Source organism: Agelaius phoeniceus, chromosome 11, assembly GCF_051311805.1.
Source record: "Agelaius phoeniceus isolate bAgePho1 chromosome 11, bAgePho1.hap1, whole genome shotgun sequence".
Taxonomy (NCBI): Eukaryota; Metazoa; Chordata; class Aves; order Passeriformes; family Icteridae; genus Agelaius; species Agelaius phoeniceus.
In genome coordinates this window covers 4,408,478-4,429,950 of record NC_135275.1, presented here as the reverse complement: position 1 = coordinate 4,429,950, position 21,473 = coordinate 4,408,478, and the positions used below count along the sequence as shown (strand labels likewise).

At 44.4% G+C, this 21,473-nt stretch overlaps 1 protein-coding gene across 8 annotated transcripts in view; it reads right to left on the bottom strand.

Annotated features, from left to right (window-relative positions):
* The window catches only part of TAMM41 (TAM41 mitochondrial translocator assembly and maintenance homolog), a 40,592-nt gene that overhangs the window by 11,602 nt on the left and 7,517 nt on the right, over positions 1-21,473 (bottom strand). For 2 of the 8 annotated variants that reach the window (XM_077184798.1, XM_077184799.1), the window contains exons 4-9: positions 19,373-19,523; positions 14,582-14,721; positions 11,430-11,601; positions 9,156-9,218; positions 2,504-2,521; positions 1,492-1,589 (exon numbers count right to left, since the gene is read on the bottom strand). In XM_077184798.1, the coding sequence (XP_077040913.1) occupies positions 1,513-1,589; positions 2,504-2,521; positions 9,156-9,218; positions 11,430-11,601; positions 14,582-14,721; positions 19,373-19,523 (621 nt within the window). In that variant the 3' untranslated portion in view covers positions 1,492-1,512. Of the gene's footprint in view, positions 1-172; positions 1,590-2,503; positions 2,522-9,155; positions 9,219-11,429; positions 11,602-14,581; positions 14,722-19,372; positions 19,524-21,473 lie in introns of those variants that run through there. The other 6 variants (XM_077184802.1, XM_077184797.1, XM_054640270.2 and 3 more) reach the window with 4 other exon arrangements.

Below are 21,473 nucleotides of genomic sequence, written 5' to 3'. Positions count from 1 at the left end.
TGGATAATGCAAAGTATGAGGAACCTGCCTCTGACCTTGGAAAGTTTGATTGATTTCCTATTTCACAGTTACTATTTCCTGAGTCTGGATTAAAATTTCAAACTCAAATATTTAAAAAAGAATCAATATTTAAAAGTTTCCCCGTGATTAAAGCAAGCCTGTGTGAGTCCTATTACATACAACAATGTATTTTTTATTGTCTTGCTTAAATTTATGCTCTGAAATTCTCCCTGGAAACAATTAGCAGGCAACTTCATTGAAATGATGTATATTTTAAAGTGAGATCACTAAATCAAATGTAGCTTGAGAGATGGCCCTGATGATCACATAATACACAAGGAAAAAACCCAAACATGCTGACCAGGAAAGATCCATTTTATTTCCTTTTTTTTACCATTAAATTATTTTTATCATTGACAGTCTCACAAGGAAAATGAAACCTTACCTGAGTTTATTTCTATTAAGGAAAATTTCCCAAATTAGCAGACCCACCTGAGTCAGTGTGAAAAATATTCTATTTATAAAAGATCCTCCCAGTTTCTAGCAGCAGACATGGATCCTGCCAGCAATGGCCATTCCTTCATGGCATGATTAATGCAACAAGTCATGTCAAACTCAATTCTCTTTGGTTTAGCTCATTTAAAGGGAGCTCAAGTTTCATCTTTGTGGGCAGTATTTTAAGGGAAAAAAAAAAGATAATCAAAGAAGTAACCAACCTGTGCTTTTGTTCATAATATTCCAAATTTTCAAGTGTTTTGATGAAATCTTCTGCCAAACAACAAACACTGCATAAGTGTGCCCAAAGAGATCCCTGGAATTCTGATTTTCCTTCCAACTCAGGCCCTTGTGATAATGGCCATGAATTGGGCACTTTTCATCTCAGCCTCACGAGAGGAACACACTATTTCATTATTAATAAATATCCTTATCTATGAATATTATTAAATGTCCTTATTAAAGGATGTGACAGCTGCCAAGCTGCTCTTTCCCCTCTCCCACACTGTGGCAGTTTTTGGGATTCAAGATGCCACAGGGAGCATCCTCAGAGGAATTCCAAGGATGAACCTGGCAGGGCAGCAATGTCAGAGGGCAGGTTCATATCTACTGAAATCTCAATGGATTCTCCAGTTCTGGAAATCCCTAAAAGAACTAAAGTTGGGATATTGATGATTTTGAGACTCTGAGGGTATTTGGGGAAGTAAAGCTGCTACCACCACATAAAAAATGAGTAATTTGGGTTTTAATCCATCTGTACAATCAACCTTTTTTACTTAAGGTTCTTCAAAATACACAGGAAAATTCATTTCAGTATTTACAGCTAGAATTCTTTTGCCCCATTGCCAACAAACCTCCCATTAAAAAAGTTCCTATTTCATTAAGAAAATTGGGCATGTAAATCATCAGAACAGACTTTTTAAATACACTGTAATCTTCTCAAGTATGCAAAGTCACATCTGCAAAACATTTAGAGAAAAAGTACCATTTATTTACCCATACACAGTATGTACAGACTCAGGATGGCTTCTTTAACTCTCCCTTTGCCATCTTATATAATTTCTTCAAACTGTAGATCACAGATTTCTTTGCCCCTAAAAAGGAAGAAAAAAGAGAAAATAAAAATATGAACATTTAGCAGAATGTGCTTAGTGCATCAAATGAAGGATTTCCCTGGGGGAATGACAGCCTAATCCAGCAGGCAGACATGCAAACAACCTTCCTGTCACAGGCAGAGCACAGGAAATAATGCCACCAAAACCACTTTTAATGCTATCAAAGCAGAGCAAATAGAGCCAAATTCTGCTAAATTCCATGCCATGGCATACAATAAAGGGAGACATCTCCATTTGCAGAGCTGCAGCAGTTGCTGCCTCCAAGCATGAATGAGTTTTAGATATGATGGGACTGAGTCCCACAAAATTTGTAAAATGGATCCTTGGAGTTAAACAATTTCTGAAGTTCTCTTACAGAGCTAGAGTAAAAACCCACAGCCTTTTGCTGGGTTTAGTCACAGGGTATTTATAAATTTGAAAACAAATCACTGTTAGTCTTGGCATTTCAGGGGGGTTCTGAGATCCCTGCAGCCAATGCAGCCACTGGCTTTTCCCTTTTCTTTGTTCAAAAAAATCACCCCAAACCAAACAAATAAACCCAAACCAACACACAGAGTGACTGCTCAGCTCACAGCACAGTCTAATCACACCCTCACAAATTCAGAACTGAAAAAGCAGCCTTAGGGCTGCACAAAAAGCTTTCATTTTGACACGTGCACAGATTAAAGGTGCAGTAAATGATATTTACTACAATCTTCCCTATGTTTATTTAATTGAACACCTGACAAGACTGACTAAGAACACACAAGGAATTTAGCCAGAAGTCACACAATGTCACAGCCCAGAACACAAGGAAAGATTTGCAACAAATAGGAAACCACAACCCAAGTTTAGCCATGTGCTGCACTGGATTTCTTGAATTTTTTGGGGACTGAGAGGGAGGGGCATACTAATACCTGATTTGGAAAGACCTCAAAAAAAAAAGGAAAGTGAAAGAAAGAAATCAATTAAAGATATATTTTAAGTGATAGATGCATTCAAATTCAAGTTGCAAGAAGACAAATTAGGTGGCAGCAAGAAGGAGAAGTGCACACTCTTCTGAAGGAATGTGGCAGAGTAAGAAGGCTCTGATCACAAACAGAATCAGTTCTGCACTTCTCATGTCTTCAACTGCAATTTAAATAAACTCAGCTTCACCTTGGGTAGGAAAACATCCATCCCTGGATTTTGAACTGACAAACCCATGTGCATCCCATAGGTAAGCTCCAACTTTTCCATATTTACCAGGTTTTTGCAAAAGCAAGCACACTAATGAAGTCATGTCAGGCTTTTCTTTGCAGCATCTCCAATAACAAGTAAATAACCACAGAAATCCTGAAGTGCCTGACAAATCTGCATGGAGATTGCACACAGAGCAACAATTCCTGCAGCAGCACAAAGCCAGGCTGAGCTCTGGCCCAGCACAGCACAAATGTTAAAAAAGGTCAAACTGGGGAAGTGTGGCTCTGGAAATGCCCAAGCTGCAGATGCAGCACCTCAGAGAGAGGAACTGCTGCTCTGCCACTCCAGTGAATTCCAGGGGCTTCTGGAAGTGCAGTGCAGTGTGTGGGAGATCCAGTGCAGGGACAGTGCTGCAGGACTGCAGGGAATGGTGCAGGCACTGCAGGGAATGGTGCAGGCACTGCAGGGAATGGTGCAGGACTGCAGGGAAGGGTGCAGGGAATGGTGCAGGCACTGCAGGGACACTGCTGCAGGACTGCAGGGAAGGGTGCAGGCACTGCAGGGACACTGCTGCAGGACTGCAGGGAAGGGTGCAGGCACTGCAGGGAAGGGTGCAGGCACTGCAGGGAAGGGTGCAGGCACTGCAGGGAATGGTGCAGGCACTGCAGGGAATGGTGCAGGACTGCAGGGAAGGGTGCAGGCACTGCAGGGAAGGGTGCAGGACTGCAGGGAAGGGCGCAGGCACTGCAGGGAAGGGTGCAGGCACTGCAGGGACATTGCTGCTCCCAGCCTGCAGGGAATGGTGCAGGCACTGCAGCCTGCAGGGACACTGCTGCTCTCAGCTGCAGGGAATGGTGCAGGCACTGCAGGGACACTGCTGCTCTCAGCCTGCAGAGAGATAGATTCCTGCTCTCAGCTGCAGGGAATAGTGCAGGCACTGCAGCCTGCAGGGACACTGCTACTCCAGCCTGCAGGGAATGGTGCAGGCACTGCAGGGACACTGCTGCTCTCAGCTGCAGGGACACTGCTGCTGTCAGCCTGCAGAGAGACAGATTCCTGCTCTCAGCCTGCAGGGACACCACTGCTCTCAGCTGCAGGGAGATAGATTCCTGCTCTCAGCCTGCAGGGACACCACTGCTCTCAGCCTGCAGGGAATGGTGCAGGCACTGCAGCCTGCAGGGACACTGCTGCTCTCTGTAGGGGGACAGAACATGATTACACAAAGGTAGTGTAGAAGGTAATCTTACCCCCCTAAAGAGCTGCAGCTGGGTTAATTATTAAGGATTAGGAGCAGGCCTGATGTTAACAGGCCACAGCTGTAGGCAATCAGAAGAGTGCTATAAAAGAGTGGATTGGTGGGAACTGGAGTCAGTTGTCTCCTACAAGGACAAGGACGAGGCAGTGCCTGGAGGAGCTGCCTACAGAAACATCAAGGAGGTACAAAACTCTGGCAGTATGGAACCCTCGCAGTGTAATGACAACAGAGCTCGTGCACTACAATGACAGCAGCTCCCAAGCTGCAGGGATGCTGCTGCTCTCAGTCTGCCCAGCAGCACGTCCCTCCCGTCCCTCCGAGCTCCACCCAGGGCACGGAAGGAGCCGCTGGCCCCGTTGCTGCCCAGCTCAGGTTTGTCCATCCAGCTCAGCTGCTCCCCAAAGCAGCCCCTGGGCTGATGAATCACAGCTGCAGGAGAAGTCAATGGCTGTAATTACGGCTCTCTCTCAGAATCTGAAGCGCTTGGACCACATGAAAATGTCTTTGACTCCAGCTCTGAAGCTGCGACTCGGTGGTTCCACCTCCCCTTTAGATTTTTCCACTGCAGGACACAGAACAAAGGCCTGATGCACATGGGACCGAGCCCACAGCGTTTGTGTAAACACAACCCGTGTCTGGTTTCACTTAACGATCCACGCTGAGCTTTTTGCAAGTGCTGCTGCTGGAAACCAGGGTTTGCTTGGGAATCCCCCAAAGTGTCCTGCTAGGACTGCCTTTGTACGGATGTCCTGCTGCACAGCTGTCCTGGGGAGCAAATCATTCTATATCTGTAGGGTGGCATGCAGATAGATGCATATTTACAGATATTTACAGATAATGCATATTTACAGATATTTACAGCACATCTCTGCCTGCCTGCAAGTCACAGCACAACACTTAAAGTGATGGAACACACAGGGATAACAGTGAGGCTTGGTAATACAGAAGGAAAGAAAAAGGAAAGATTTGGATTGTTTTGCCTTTCACCCAAGACAGGGATCTGGGCAGTTTTCTGGCTCTTATGACCTAAAACTTTCTGTTTGGGGAGAAAACTATCCCAGAAAATTCCTATAGGTCTTCTATGTGAGGATTCAAACTAGAATTCAAACTAGAATTCACACTAGAGCTCCAAGTAGCTCTTGGAGTTGTCTGCATGGATTCCTCTTACAGGACACATTTATTCTGTGAAATCAAGACTTTATCTGCTCAGCTGATGAAGAGAGCAGCTATCACAAAACCTGAATATTTGATATGTAAACCTGCTCCTTTAAAAACAATAAATTCTTGAAAACAAATGCTATTCAGAACATTTGTGCTAACTTAAAAGTATCTTGAACAAATTAAACCTGCTCCTTTAAAAAAAATCCTCAAATCCTTGAAAATAAATGCTCTTCAGGACATTTGTGCTAACTTAAAAGTATCTTGGACAAATGCTTCAATTGATGATTTATGTTGTAAGACTGTATGCTGTATTTATAGAAAAATTTTCAAAGCTTGCAGCATTCCTTGAGTAATGTGGAGCAAATAATTATATTTGTTGCAAATAATTATATTTGCAATATAATAATTATATTGCCATATTTGTAGTGTGGCATGCACAGATATCTGCATATTTACAGATATTTACAGTGAAGCCAGCAGTTATCTGCTCAGGCAGCTGATGAAGAGAGCAGCTATCACAAAACCTGAATATTTGATATGTAAACCTGCTCCTTTAAAAAAAATCCTTGAAAATAAATGCTATTCAGAACATTTGTCCTAATTTAAAAGTATCTTGGACAAATGAAACCTGCTCCTTTAAAAAAAAATCCTTGAAAACAAATGCTATTCAGAACATTTGTGCTAACTTAAAAGTATCTTGGACAAATGAAACCTGCTCCTTTAAAAAAACCACCCTTGAATCCTTGAAAATAAATGCTCTTCAGGACATTTGTGCTAACTTAAAAGTATCTTGGACAAATGCTTCAATTGATGATTTATGCTGTAAGACTGTATACTGTATTTATAGAAATTTTTTAAAGCTTGCAGCATTCCTTGAGTGAAATATAAAGAAGAAAGAAGCTAAAGAAGTACCAACATCTTCAGAGGAAATCTAAGAGTTGCAGAGTGAGTTCCCAAAGCCCAGGCAGGCTCTGGCTATGTGGGAAAACAAATCAAAGCCTGGTGCCATCCCTAATGGGAACCAGAGAGGCAACCTCAGCACAGCCTCATAGAAACACACAGGCACATTTTCAAATCTAAATAGGGCATTTAACAGCAAACAAAACCACAGAGCTGGGGCTCCTCTTGCAAACCACATTGGCAGAGAAAGATGAGAAAAGTTCTCTTAAATGGGGTGAAATTCCTTCTTGTTGTGCTCCTTGCCAGTGATGTTCATACCCAGCATGGCCTCTGAGCCCAGCTATTGCTGATTTAGCACTGAATTTAGAGATGCTGGACATGGCACTGCCATGCTGTGGCCCAGGGCAGGCACCTCACCTTTGCTGGTGTTGGTAAGAGAAAAGAATCAGCTGAAGAAATCAGATTGTGTCCCTTAGAACACTTCAAAAAGAGTCATGGCCAGCTAATGAAAACGTTCTTTTGCAAAGTATTTAGCACTGAATTTAGAAATGCTGGACATGGCACTGCCATGCTGTGGCCCAGAGCAGGCACCTCACCTTTGCTGGTGCTGGTAAGAGAAAAGAATCAGCTGAAAAAAATCAGACTGTGTCCCTTAGAACACTTCAAAAAGAGTCATGGCCAGCTAATGAAAACATTATTTTGCAAGCTTTACAAAGTATTTAGCATTGAATTTAGAAATGCAGGCATCTCACCTTTGCTGGTGTTGGTAAGAGAAAACAATCAGCTGAAGAAATCAGATTGTGTCCCCTAGAACACTTCAAAAAGAGTCATGGCCAGCTAATGAAAACGTTCTTTTGCAAGCTTTACAAAGTATTTGTACAGTTCTTAGGAACAGCAATAAAAAGTCAAAGCTCAATGGAGCCACAGATTTCATGATTCTCTTTCAGAATTCTTTTATTTTAAGCTACTATTCCTGACATAAGCACTGCAGAAGGTCACAGCCTTATATTTTTCCTGAAGTCTTTAGTAGAAAGTGTGAAAATAGGTCTTAGGGGAACAGAATATTAGACAAGATTTGGAAAAAGAATAAAGGAAGAAATGCAGCATCCTTAGGGACTGAATTTAAAGCTCCACACTTTTCTGTAAAACACATTCCACGCCTGAGTCAAGCAAATATTTCCATGCAGGAGCCACATTCCTGTTTTCTCTGTGTAAATTCTGTATCCTATGAACATGAGAGCCCCAGAGCTGGCCCAGCCAGGAATGCTGCCCCAGTGATGCATTTCAAATTAAGAAACCATGACTGGGAGAAAATCTTCATTAGGAGATACTGATAGGTTTAATATAAACTCAGTTATAAGTGTTTGGAGACAAATATTTTAAAAAAATTAAAATGGTAACAGGATTTTGCTAATTAACTGTAAAGCCATGGACACCCATCACTCCTCAGTTCCAGGGCACATCCCACAAACATCACACCTCAAAAACACTGAGGTGACAGCCCTGAGCAGGCAAATTCCACTCCTGGCTTCTGTTACTCATGGTTTTCACCAGATTCTGGCAGACAAGTGTAAATATATTAAAAAAAAAACCCAAAAAACACCCAAAAAACTAAATCATGCAAAAAGTAAGAAGAATCCACTCCCCCAAGCTTCCTTGCTCAAATTTGGCTTGTGCTGGAGGCAAAGGCCCAAAATTGCTTTGCTCTACCTAAACCAAATCCCAAAAATATGTTTTCACCACAAAAACCACTAGTAGAAAATAGTTTTTACACAGAACTCTACATAACTGATTAGAAGGAAACTACACTTTGTTTGAAAGAGAAAAAAGCCACTACACACAAAGCAAAAGCAGCTAAGAGCAAGGGAAATAGAGACATTTCCCAAAGAACTGATTTCAGCTGCATGAAGCAGAATGATAAAAAATGATAATAAAATGATGATAAAATGATAAAAAATGACAATAAAAATGCCAAGTGTTACTCAAAGATCCATGAGGACTTCCCAAAGGGTCAGTGACTGAGTGCATGACACACAAGGGGAGCTAAAGAGCCTCAGAGGTGATTTATACCCCACAGTTCAACCCTTTCTGCTCTACTCCTGCACTTACCCAGCTCTGGGCCACCTGGAATTCAAGGGAATAACTTGAATTCAACAGGAATAACAATGGTTATAAATTGAATATATAACTTGAATATAACTTGAATATATAACTTGAATATATAACTTGAAGATATAACTTGAAGATATAACTTGAAGAACACTGGAATAACTTGAATTCAACAGCAATAACACTGCTTATAACTTGAATATAACTTGAATATAACTTGGATATAACTTGGATATAACAGGAAGAACACTGGAATAACTTGAATTCAATAGGAATAACACTGCTCATAACTTGAATATAACTTGAATATAACAGGAAGAACACTGGAATAGCTTGAATTCAACAGCAATAACACTGCTTATAACTTGAATATAACCTGAATATAACAGGAAGAACACTGGAACAACTTGAATTCAATAGGAATAACACTGCTTATAACTTGAATATAACAGCAAGAACACTGGAATAGCTTGAATTCAATAGGAATAACACTGCTTATAACTTGAATATAACAACAAGAACACTGGAATAGCTTGAATTCAACAGGAATAACAATGGTTATAACTTGAATATATAACTTGAATATAACTTGAATATAACTTGAATATAACAGCAAGAACACTGGAATAACTTGAATTCAACAGCAATAACACTGGTTTTAACCCTCCCTTCCAATTCTTTTGCTTCACAGAATCTCCTCAGCACAGCTCCAGAACAAAGATGAAAGCTGATGTTGTTGTTTGGTTTGTTGATTTTAGAGTCACACAGACTCCAGTCCCTTTCAGCATTTTATAATTTTGCAAGAAAGCCTCTGCTTTAAATGTTGCTTTACTTTTCTAGGGACTTTTAGTGAAACACACCAACATTTTCTTCTTTAAACTCCTGTAAAAAGACAATCTTGGGGTTTTGCTGTGTGAAATCAGCAGGCCCACAGTGACAGAAACCCCACACATTCTTACCAGCTGTCAGGATGGTTTTAGCACTCTGCACTATACTGGAGGATCTCACAATTGCTGAAATGCCTGCAGAGGGAAAAGCACACACATGTTACCCATCCAGCACTTGTGTGGGGATGCACAAGTTCAATAATGTTCCACTTATACAATCAAGCCAGCCTGAAAGTAAAACATACACTGAGAAAATTTGGGTTTGGTCTGCTTTTTCATGCTAATTAAAAGTATTCCCTAAACTATTTTAATTTATTTTATGTGTAACATACAGAAAAAAATCCCAAATCAGTACTAAAACAGACAGCAAGCAGTAGGAATTGATCAGATCCATGTATTTAGTGTTCTCATTAGCTCTGTGCTAAGATGATTAACCACAAAGGATTCAGAGTTGTTTCATCTGAGGGCTGGTAAATTTTAGAGCAGGACAAATGATCCTCCCTGTTTAATTCAACATGAAATTGGGATTTGGCACTTCTCTGGTCAAGCAGAGCTACCTCTGTAGTGCAGCTCTTCCTTGCTTTTCTAAAGTACAGCTTTTGGACATAAGGCTTGGTCACCACTTTGCACTGTGGCACATTCACTTGGCATTGTCCAGGGGTTCTTCATAGAACAGTTGGAAAAAATCGTAGTTTTTTTCAGAACTATGAAGTTCTATTTGTTCTAACACATATAAAAACATAGTGAGATGTACAAAACTATTCACATCACTAAATGCTTGAAAGAAATGTAGAGCTGCAGCAGGCTCAGAGCTCATCTTCCAAACTGACACATTCTGCATTGTGTATCATTTTAAATATTTTTAACTCTTGCTTTGAAGAACAAAGCTTAGCACAATGCATGTGTAAGCAAGGATACAATATTCCACTGTGAAATCATTTGAGGGGTAGGAATAGGGAAGGGAGAGGAACAAATTGTGTTGATGTAGCAAAATATCTTGGGACAATGCAATTGAACTGGAGTCATCAGCTCTGTCTTGTAGCATTCCCAAATGGCTCAGCCTGGCCTTTACCCAGATTACTAAATTAGGAAAATGCTTTGATCACAAAAGTGAAAGAATAGCTTGATGTGTTCTCCTGAGGGTTTCAAGGGCAGGGCTGAGAAGATGTGTCCAGGCTGCTGCAGAAATACAAGCACAGCACCTTCAGAGCTCTGTGTGCAGCTCAAAGCCTGCTCCTGCCCCCAGACCCAGCTTTCAGCCCTCTGCTGCTCCAGCCCAGCCCAAGGAAGAAGCTGAACAGCTCCATGTCCAGGAGCAGCCATCCCAGGCTGTCCATGGAGAACTGCATCATCCAGGAGCTTCATTTGCCCCCAGAAACCAGGCTGAGCTCCCTGCTTAGTGTCTGGTGGCTCCCAGATCCCTTGGGAAGTTTTGCTGTGCTCATGGAGCTTGCAAAATTTCCTACCTGGAACAGAAAACGTGCCAGGTTCTTCAAATGCACAAAGGAGCCCAAGGACTGAACTTTTTCATTTTTCTGCAGTGGAGCAGAGCACTGGTGTGCGCAGCATCAGCTTGAACTTGCTCACATGACATCATGGTGCCTCAGAGCAGTTGTGCTGATGAGAAGCACCTCAGCCTTTTCCCTGCAGCTGGAGCTCTGTGCCAGGGCTCACATGTCTGGGCTAACCCCCATGAGTGCCAAGGGAAATGTCAGCAAGGCACAGAATTACCTCAGCCTTGCAGTCCCTCACTGGGAGGATTCAAACCTCAGTATTCTGAGGAAGTTTTGCCTGTGGTGATCACTATTATCCCTTAAATTCTGCCATGAGTGCCAAGGGAAATGTCAGCAAGGCACAGAATTACCTCAGCCTTGCAGTCCCTCACTGGGAGGATTGAAACCTCAGTATTCTGCTGAAGTTTTGCCTGTGGTGATCACTATTATCCCTTAAATTCTGCCATGAGTGCCAAGGGAAATGTCAGCAAGGCACAGAATTACCTCAGCCTTGCAGTCTCTGACTGGGAGGATTGAAAGCTCAGTATTCTGAGGAAGTTTTGCCTGTGGTGATCACTATTATCCCTTAAATTCTGCCTCTTTCAGGATCCAAACCAAAACACCTCTTTCTGTATCACTAGGAATGCTATTGATAAGATTTCAGATAACCTGTCTGCAATCTAACCAAACTCAGGCTTTCAGGAATGTATTTCATTATGATCTCCTGGATTTTTTCCCCCCTTCTCTTTAACTCCCCCTTCTCTTTAAGCCACCTGAAACAGGAGAGCACATACAATAGATTTGTGTATCTATCATGCCTTAAAGGAAATTACAGACACTGGTCCAGACCTACCTTGATGCACCAGATATCCACAGTCAGGGTCATGGGCAACTTGCAGTAAAATTTCTTCCACGTCTCTGTTCTTTCCAGGAGGGTTTACCAGAGCAGTTATCTTTTGTTGCAGAGTCTTTGGCAAAGCCATAAGTTGTGTAAACTGACCTTCTGGACTTTTATCAATCTGAAGGTTATAAAAGTAAGACATGAAAAACATTCAGTTCTCTTTTTGTAAAGTTAGAAAATTGACCTCTGATACATCTCACAGAACCTGATCCATTTCACTAGAAAAGGTCCTTGACAATGGTAATAAAAACTTCCCAAGAACAGGGAAATGCAGCATCTCAGTTTTCAACTTGAAGAATGAGTCACTGCAAGGGTTTTTATTCAAAGGAAGACACACATGATCTTGCTGTGTCTGCAAGTAAATGTTCATTGAAACTCTATCATTTCTGTTGTATCCAATTTCCTCTGGAAACATAAGCACAGCACAATAAAAAAAAGCTCCCCAAAGACCCCTCAGCTGAGTTTCTTCTGCCTGAATATAATCAAACTGCAGACACACACACACACACTTCAAGTTTAGCTAGAAAACCATTTTCTCTGCTTTAAACTCCAAACCACATCTGGTTTGTATAATTTGAAGAAAACATTCATCCCACATTTTGCAATCTAAATCAGAAATCCAAGGAGGCTTTTTTGAATACAATGATACCAACGTGCAGGCCTGGACAGATTTCTCCAAAATGCAATGCACCATGGGGCAGAGCTCTCCAAAAGAGGAGGAAAATCTGAAGAGCTCCATTCCTCCCACACAAGGTTTTAGCCACTTCACGGAGACATCAGACAGGAGCCTGATTGCCCTCTCCACTCCCTTTTGTCAGCGTGGAGAAAATGATCTCCAGATGAGTCAGCCCCAACTGCAGAGGCAGCCAGAGGGAGCAGCTCTGAGCTCTGTGTGGGAGGAATCTGTGCCTCAACCCGAGCTCAGGGCTGGGCTCTGCCTCCCCTGCTTCTGGGGGACCCCTGAAGAAGGAATTGTCTCTGTGAGAGAGAGAATTCTCTGCTCCTGGACAAGGGGGTTCCATTCTGTTAACTGCACCCCAGCAGCACTGAGCCACCCCAGCCCGGGCAGGAGCTGCCAATAAGCACAGCAAGGTGTGAGCAATAAAGCATGAAATGCTTGATTAAATGCCCTCATTTTGCTGTTGATTTGAAGCAGTCTTGCTGACTGTTATGGGATTGTGCAGAGATTTATTATCCAGCAATAAATTTGCAGTATGTTACCAGGATTTGTTTAAAGGATTTTTTTTCTTGAAGGAAGTATTACTAATTTTTTCCCAAATTCATTTAAATATTGCTTGCACCAAACTGTTCACAAGCAATAAGAAAACATGGAGACAGCTGCAGGATAATACAGGTTTAGCTGTATTTTACCCCAAAGCATTGCAGTGAAACTGTTTACTGTACTCAAGCCTACAATTAAATGAATTTCTAACAAAGACACATCCTAAAAGGTGGCATTTGGGACAGAATTACCAAAGCTTGAGGATAAAGAGGTGCCCACATCCATGAGACCAGTGGTGCTATTTGTGACTTCATCATCAAGTTTATATCACACTTGAATATCACAAAAGGGAAAATTGCTACTGGCTGTGGCATCTCTCCTTTAACTGCAATGTAACACCAGAAAGATGGAATTCAAGATATTGATCACTTTTTGGATTTCCCAAAAAGCTATGGAAAAATGGTTTTATATGGGCATTAATGCCACAATTTCACTTGGGTTTAATCAGGTGATATTCATAGCTAGAACTTGAGGATTTTTGGATTTCCCAAAAAGTTAAGGAAAAATGGTTTTGTATGAGTATTAATGCCAGATTTTCACTTGGGTTTAGTCAGGTGATATCATAGCTATAATTTGAGGAGGGTTTTTGTGAGATGCAGTTTTTGATTGCAGAAAGTTGCACCTCTGAGTTCCAGCCTTACCCTCTAACACAAACCATCTGTTTATTGCTACTGACTGGGGCATCTCTCCCCAGTGTTACACCAGAAAAATGGAATTCAAGATATTGATCACTTTGGGTTCCTCAAAAAGCTAAGGAAAAATGGTTTTGTGTGGGTATTAATGCCAGAATTTCACTTGGGTTTAGTCAGGTGATAACATATCTGGAACTTGAGGATTTTTGGATTTCCCAAAAGCTAAGGAAAAATGGTTTTGTATGGGTATTAATGCCAGAATTTCACTTGGGTTTAATCAGGTGATATTCATAGCTAGAACTTGAGGATTTTTGGATTTCCCAAAAAGCAAAGGAAAAATGGTTTTGTATGGGTATTAATGCCAGAATTTCACTTGGGTTTAGTCAGGTGATCTTCATAGCTAAAACTTGAGGAGGTTTTTTGTGAGATGCAGTTTTTGATTGCAGAAAGTTGCACCTCTGAGTTCCAGCCTTACCCTCTAACACAAACCATCTGTTTATTGCTACTGACTGGGGCATCTCTCCCCAATGGAACACCAGAAAAATGGAATTCAAGATATTGATCACTTTGGATTTGCCAAAAAGCTAAGGAAAAATGGTTTTGTATGGGTATTGATGTCAGAATTTCACTGGGTTTAGTCAGGTGATATTCATAGCTAGAACTTGAGGATTTTTGGATTTCCAAAAAGCTAAGGAAAAATGGTTTTGTATGGGTATTGATGCCAGAATTTCACTTGGGTTTAATCAGGTGATTTCATAGCTGGAACTTGAGGAGGTTTTTTGTGAGATGCAGTTTTTGATAGCAGAAAGTTGCACCTCTGAGTTCCACCTCATCCCTCTAACACAAACCATCTGTTGATTCCTCACTTCCTAGCCTGTCATTTCCATGTGGAATCCATTAGAACACACATTTTACAGTGCTCTGCTGTGCTTCCCTTGCTGGGGTCTATTCTGTGCTCACCCTCAGAGCAAATGAGCAGTAGAGCTCCTCCATATGAAAACCCTGGTATTTAAGGCGAGTCTGCTGCTTGCAGAATGAACCAAAGAACAGAAACACAACCAAGAGCAAGCACAGAGCCTACAGCTGCTCTCCTGGTGCACTTGTATGACAATGTGCATGACAATTGCTGCCTTCTGTCGGTGCTGGAGCACTTGTGTGGAAGCTGTTTCAAGGAGAACACTTGCCTCAAGCCTTCCCAGCTGGTGCTTGTACACCACTTGAGGGCAGTCCTGCAGTATGGTACTGTACAGCTTCTGGAAATGGGCAATGTTGGGCTTCACTATGTTCTGCACTTTGAATCTGTCTTCTCCTATGATCATTCTGAAATCACCTAGGCAGGAAAAGAGAGAGTTAAGCTATTAGGAAAAGCCCAAAATGATGAAGGAGTATATAAGAGAAATCAACACAGTATAGAGCTGTCATCTAAATCTCTACTCTCCAATATTATGGATGCCAATATAATCCACAAAAATCATCTTCTCAGAGTAAAAAAAAAACTATTCAAACACCTTCAAGCACAGAAAAAATGTCCTTGAAGACACTTATTGTTCTGTAGCTCTGATACAATGTCATCAGCCTGCCTGTCCACATCTTCACTTGGAAACAAAATCATTCCAGCTGTCAAGTAACACTTACAGTCTTGGCAAACATGACCTCAGTCTCAATAATTACTAAACAAATTGCCCAGTTTTCATACCCTGTATCCACAAGCAAATGAGCTTAAATTTTCCAGCTTGAGAGGTAATGGGCAATGGAAAGAAACAATTAGCATTGTTTCTGCACTCCAAGGGCAGTACCTGGAGCTCAGCTAACAGCAGTCCTGGTGAGATCACTGGATCACTTTTTCTCTTACCTATCTATTGTGTCAGTAGTTGCAAAAAGCAAATTCTTTTAACACCACTGTTACATTCCTGGCCTTTACACTTTTCAGATCCATGACTGAGAAGTTTCAAAGAGAATAAATGAAAAGCCAGGCAGTCTGGATGAAAGCATTCCACTACCTCTGTTAGGTACCAGCCTGGCTGCTTGCTGGGTTTCCAGGCAGGAGCTGGATGCTCAGTGTAGCTTGTGTCAACCACCAGAATTCTGAATCAATTCCTTTTCCCACTTCCCACATTCAGGAGATAAATGTTGTTGAAAGGTGCCAACTTGCTAGCCTTCCTTAGTTTATTTCAGTTTATGCTGAGCCACAAAACAAACACTTCACATGTAAATGGTACTGACTCAGTGCTCTCAAAAATGCAGGACAAAATAAAAGAGAAACATTTTCTAAATTAAAGCAATAACAACTCTTCTCAGCAGTCTCCAAGGAGACTGATTAGAGTAACACATAAAATCAATTTTGTCTACTAGTACAGCCTTAAGGAAATGGCAGCAAAAGAAATATCCACAAGCAGCCTTTTCCTTGTACCTTCCCAGCTGGGAGCTGTGTTGCTTCAGCTTTGCTCACACAGCACAGCCAGTCTCAGCATTTCCCTGATTTTTGTTTAATTGCACTGTTTCAAAGAGTAAATAAAAACCACTTTGGTCAGTAGAGCCCAGTAAGAATCCAGTGTTGGTGCTGGGCAGATGAGCACTGAACATCCCTGGCTGGCAATGCCACTGTCAGCACCCTTCTCCTGGTGCTTTAAAACAGGCAACACCTCAGGAGAGAACTGCTCTGGGAGAGAAAGCTGCAATCTGAACTGCCCTGAGGAGTGTTACATAAAACAGTGACACTCCTCAGCACAGCCAAGCTGCAGCTTAGACCCCCTGTGCTTCCTTTAAAAGCCAAAACTGCATTTGTGTATGAGCCAAGGAAGTGCTGTGTCTCGGTCTCTCTGCAAGCCTCTCAAAGCCCCTGGGCCTTACCCGGGTCGGCAGAGACTGGGGGGAGCAGCCCCAACACGGCCGACAGCGGGGAGACACTGTCTGTGTGTGTGCCCTGAGGGTATGAGGGCACCTGGGCTGGGGGAGACACTGTCTGTGTGTGCCCTGAGGGTGCTGAGGGCACCTGGGCTGGAGGGGAGACACTGTGTGTGTGTGCCCTGAGGGTGCTGAGGGCACCTGGGCTGGGGGAGACACTGTCTGTGTGTGCCCTGAGGGTACTGAGGGCACCTGGGCTGGGGGGAGACACTGTCTGTGTGTGCCCCGAGGGTATGAGGGCACCTGGGCTGGGGGGAGACACTGTGTGTGTGTGCCCCGAGGGTATGAGGGCACCTGGGCTGGGGGGAGACACTGTGTGTGTGTGCCCCGAGGGTACTGAGGGCACCTGGGCTGGGGGGAGACACTGTCTGTGTGTGCCCCGAGGGTATGAGGGCACCTAGGCTGGCAGGGAGACACTGTCTGTGTGTGCCCTGAGGGTGCTGAGGGCACCTGGGCTGGCAGGGAGACACTGTCTGTGTGTGCCCCGAGGGTACTGAGGGCACCTGGGCTGGGGGGAGACACTGTCTGTGTGTGCCCTGAGGGTACTGAGGGCACCTGGGCTGGAGGGGAGACACTGTGTGTGTGTGCCCTGAGGGTGCTGAGGGCACCTGGGCTGGGGGGAGACACTCTCTGTGTGTGCCCCGAGGGTGCTGAGGGCACCTGGGCTGGGGGAGACACTGTCTGTGTGTGCCCCGAGGGTGCTGAGGGCACCTGGGCTGGGGGGAGACACTGTCTGTGTGTGCCCCGAGGGTGCTGAGGGCACCTGGGCTGGGGGAAACACTGTCTGTGTGTGCCCTGAGGGTATGAGGGCACCTGGGCTGGGGGGAGACACTGTCTGTGTGTGCCCCGAGGGTGCTGAGGGCACCTGGGCTGGGGGGAGACACTGTCTGTGTGTGCCCTGAGGGTATGAGGGCACCTGGGCTGGGGGGAGACACTGTGTGTGTGTGCCCTGAGGGTATGAGGGCACCTGGGCTGGGGGAGACACTGTCTGTGTGTGCCCCGAGGGTGCTGAGGGCACCTGGGCTGGGGGGAGACACTGTCTGTGTGTGCCCCGAGGGTATGAGGGCACCTGGGCTGGGGGGAGACACTGTCTGTGCCCCGAGGGTGCTGAGGGCACCTGGGCTGGGGGGAGACACTGTCTGTGCCCCAAGGGTACTGAGAGCACCTGGGCTGGGGGGAGACACTGTCTGTGTGTGCCCCGAGGGTGCTGAGGGCACCTGGGCTGGGGGCAGATACTCTCTGTGCCCCGAGGGTGCTGAGGGCACCTGGGCTGGGGGGAGACACTGTGTGTGTGTGCCCTGAGGGTACTGAGGGCACCTGGGCTGGCAGCAGGGAGACACTCTCTGTGTGTGCCCCGAGGGTGCTGAGGGCACCTGGGCTGGGGGCAGACACTGTCTGTGTGTGCCCCGAGGGTGCTGAGGGCACCTGGGCTGGGGGGAGACACTGTGTGTGTGTGCCCTGAGGGTGCTGAGGGCACCTGGGCTGGGGGGAGACACTCACTGTGTGTGCCCCGAGGGTACTGAGGGCACCTGGGCTGGGGGGAGACACTGTCTGTGTGTGCCCCGAGGGTACTGAGGGCACCTGGGCTGGGGGGAGACACTGTCTGTGCCCCGAGGGTGCTGAGGGCACCTGGGCTGGGGGGAGACACTCTCTGTGTGTGCCCCGAGGGTACTGAGGGCACCTGGGCTGGGGGGAGACACCCTCTGTGTGTGCCCCGAGGGTGCTGAGGGCACCTGGGCTGGCAGGGAAACACTGTCTGTGTGTGCCCCGAGGGTGCTGAGGGCACCTGGGCTGGGGGGAGACACTGTCTGTGTGTGTGCCCCGAGGGTGCTGAGGGCACCTGGGCTGGTGGGCAGACACTCTCTGTGCCCCGAGGGTGCTGAGGGCACTCAGGCTGGTTGCCTTTGCTGCAGCAGAGACAGCAGAGACATCGGTAGAAGAGAAAGGGCTGACTCCCAGCAGGGGTTAATCCAAGGTTTTTATTAAGGAGTCCCGAAGGAGCTCCTGCACCTCAGGGGCCTCCTGCAGAGAGCCCCGGGGGATGTCCCAAGGTTACATTTAAAGGGAGGTGGAAACCAAAAGTAGAGAACATTTTACCAACCAATAGGTATCTCTGGGGGATGGATACTGGGGGATAGACATATAGGACAGCGTATGGGGCAGGGCTTGGGGGGCTGACCCCTGGCCTCTGGCTGATCACTCGATAACTTGGACTGAAACTTCTGGATGGAGGGATGGGATCTGAGTGATTGACAGAGAGCCAGGGTGGGGGTTTGGGGATGATCTCATCCCGGGAGAGGGATAACACAGGTAAAGGGAGGGGGGTACAGTCTGGGATAAACCATTTGGGAAAAATATGGGGATACAAAACAAAACTACTTCAAAGTATTACAAAATATAAAAACGCACTACAACAGTGCTGGGTAAAGCACAACTCCAACCAGGCTCCTTCCCAGTAATTCCAGGAAGGATGTCAACATTTAGAAAGCAATGCTGAGTTAAATTGTAACAATTACATGGTATATTGAGAAATCATTTGCAGTAGTTTTATCAATATTTTTCTTTTTTTTAGGAAATTGGTAAGGAAACTCAACAAATACCAAGCAGGAGTGTTAAATGGAAATCAAAGAATCATAATCAGGATCTTTAAGTTAACTAAGGAAGAGCCTTGAACACAGCACACTCAAAAAGAGATGACAAGGTATGAGTCAGACTATCAGATGACTCAACATTGCACTGAGTGCAAAGAAAATTTTTTTTTTCCCAAGGTTTTGAAACATTCCACCAAAACACAATCCATGCAAACAGGAGAGAACCCCCATTATTTCATCATAGCCAATCACTCACACTGAGCTGCTCATAAACCAAGCAGGTACAGGCAGCATTGCTGAGGAGCTGCACCTATTTCCTGTGAATAACCCCAATTCCTGGGGCTGTTACATAAGCACACTCAGAGAGAATTCGTGGTGCATGCAGCACTGCAGGCCCAAAGCAAGAAGGGAGATGATGATCACACCTGAGAGTCCAACTGTGCTCATCTCCAGCCCCTCTCAGCCACCTGAGGCCCCCAGACTCACCAGAGTAGGAGAGGCCAGCAATCTGCAGGAAAAGGTCCTCTTCAGAGAAGCTCTCTGGCAGCATGAGGAAGGATGCTATCACTGCACTCTTCAGGTTGCTGACAAGAGCAGCTTGCAGCCTGCTGTTCTCATTCTGGGCCAGGATTTTCACCTGGAAAAGTAGAGGCATTTGGAAACAAGACCTCAGCAAAGTGCTGCTGAAGCTGGAGCTAGAAATGTTATTTATTTTTCATGCTGGATTGAGTAGGAAATTCATTTCAGAGTAGATCTTACTAGCATGGTACTACAAGTACTAGAGCATCCCCACCATGTGAGAGAAAAGAATGTGATTTTAAGAATAAATACTCTGCTAGAAAAAGCTGTTTTCACACACAGGTTTGGAAGTGCTATATGCATCAGACATGAACTAATCTCTGGCTAGTCACCTTTTCATACTTTGAATTTAAGATTAATCAGAACAGGAAAGATGAATGCATCAACAGATGTGTAATTGTGCAATAAGAAAAAAGACTATACTAAAAGAGAACAGAACACCAGACAGAATTAAGTTTTCTTCTTCTTCTTCATTCCTTTATTTTTTCATAGAGGACTCCCCTATCAAAAGCTTCAAGTGGTTTCTCAGCCAGGGGCTGTTCTAGAAGAAGCAGGGCTTTAGTTTTGCACTTGGCATCAGCAGGATGTGAACTCCAGGGGATCTTCACTCACCCATGAGGAACAGACCACTTGAATGCCTCTACCTGCCACAAGAAGTGAGTATTTTTAGGAACCACTGAAACTGCTCAAGACCAGCTAGAGAATCCAATCAGCTAGGCTATGGAAACACCCTGGAATAAAAAGCAGATCTGTGGTAAGAACTGAAGACAGAAACACTGGCAGGTGAAGGGAAGCTGTTTTGGGAGATGGGTAACTGTGCACTTCCAGAAACAACTGCCCTAGGAATCCCTGCTTGCTGGGAGTTTGTCTTTTTCAGGTGTTCTGGTTAAGCAATCCTGTGCTGCCTATAAAAGGCAGCTTTTTACTGTTTGTCTATTGTACAACACCTTGGTGAACAAAGGTATCCTCCTGATTTTTCTCAAATCTCACCAAGCAATTCACTTAGATGTACAGTCCTAACTTCCTGCTCCAGAGAAATCTAAGGGAAGTCAGAACAGGGAAATCTGTGGTGCACCCCAAGCAGTCCCACAGGTGACTGCAATACCTTAGGATTGCCATGGAAACATCAGCAAGTTAAGGACACCACAGTTAGAGCCTTGTAAAACATGAAACTCAGCAGAGAGGCTATTCCTCCTCATGGAAGACACCAGCCTTGCCTTAGAGAAGCAAAAGGAATAACCTCCTCCTTTTCTAAACCACCCCCCAAATACAAAGCAGGATTTTTTGGAAAGAAAATAAACCAGCAGGCTTCAAAATCTGAATGCCTGAGACACTGATAGCATTTAGGAACAAATTTCCCATGGTTCAGAGAGCTGCAAATCTCCCAGGAAGTCAGAGTGCAAGGGTTATCCCCCTGGTAAAACATGAACGTTGATTCTTGGGGTAAATCTGACAGCACCACAGTGCAGGAAGGCTTTCCACAGTACACAGAATTTATATTCACTGTAGCATATCACAAACCAAAGCAGCAGCAAATGCAGCTCCACTGAAAACAGCTGTTGACTATTCACTGTTGAAGTGCCCTCCACAATTCTCCCTCCAGGTCTCTCTCTCAATGGATGAAGTTCCATCCTTGACAAAGATAACAGCTGCTCTAACCTGCATCATGCTGTAAGACATCTCTGGAGATAAAGGAGCAGTCTGAGACAATCCATTCAAACGTTCCCTCCCAGGTTTTTAGCTAAAAGCATAATGAACTTCTCTTCCAAGACCTGAGCAGATTCCTCCTCTAATTCTCCCCCTCTCCTCATCACAGATTTTCCCTTAGCACTGCTGCCACCTGCTGAAAGCACAACGAGGCAGGCACAAGGGGGAAAGCAAAGGTTATTTTTTGGGGTCCAAACATGCAGAAGCCATGGTTCATTCAATTATGAACCAGCCAGTAACTGCACAGCAAAGCTGCTTTCATCTTGAAAGATTTCCATTCTTTAGCTGTGTTAAATTTTGG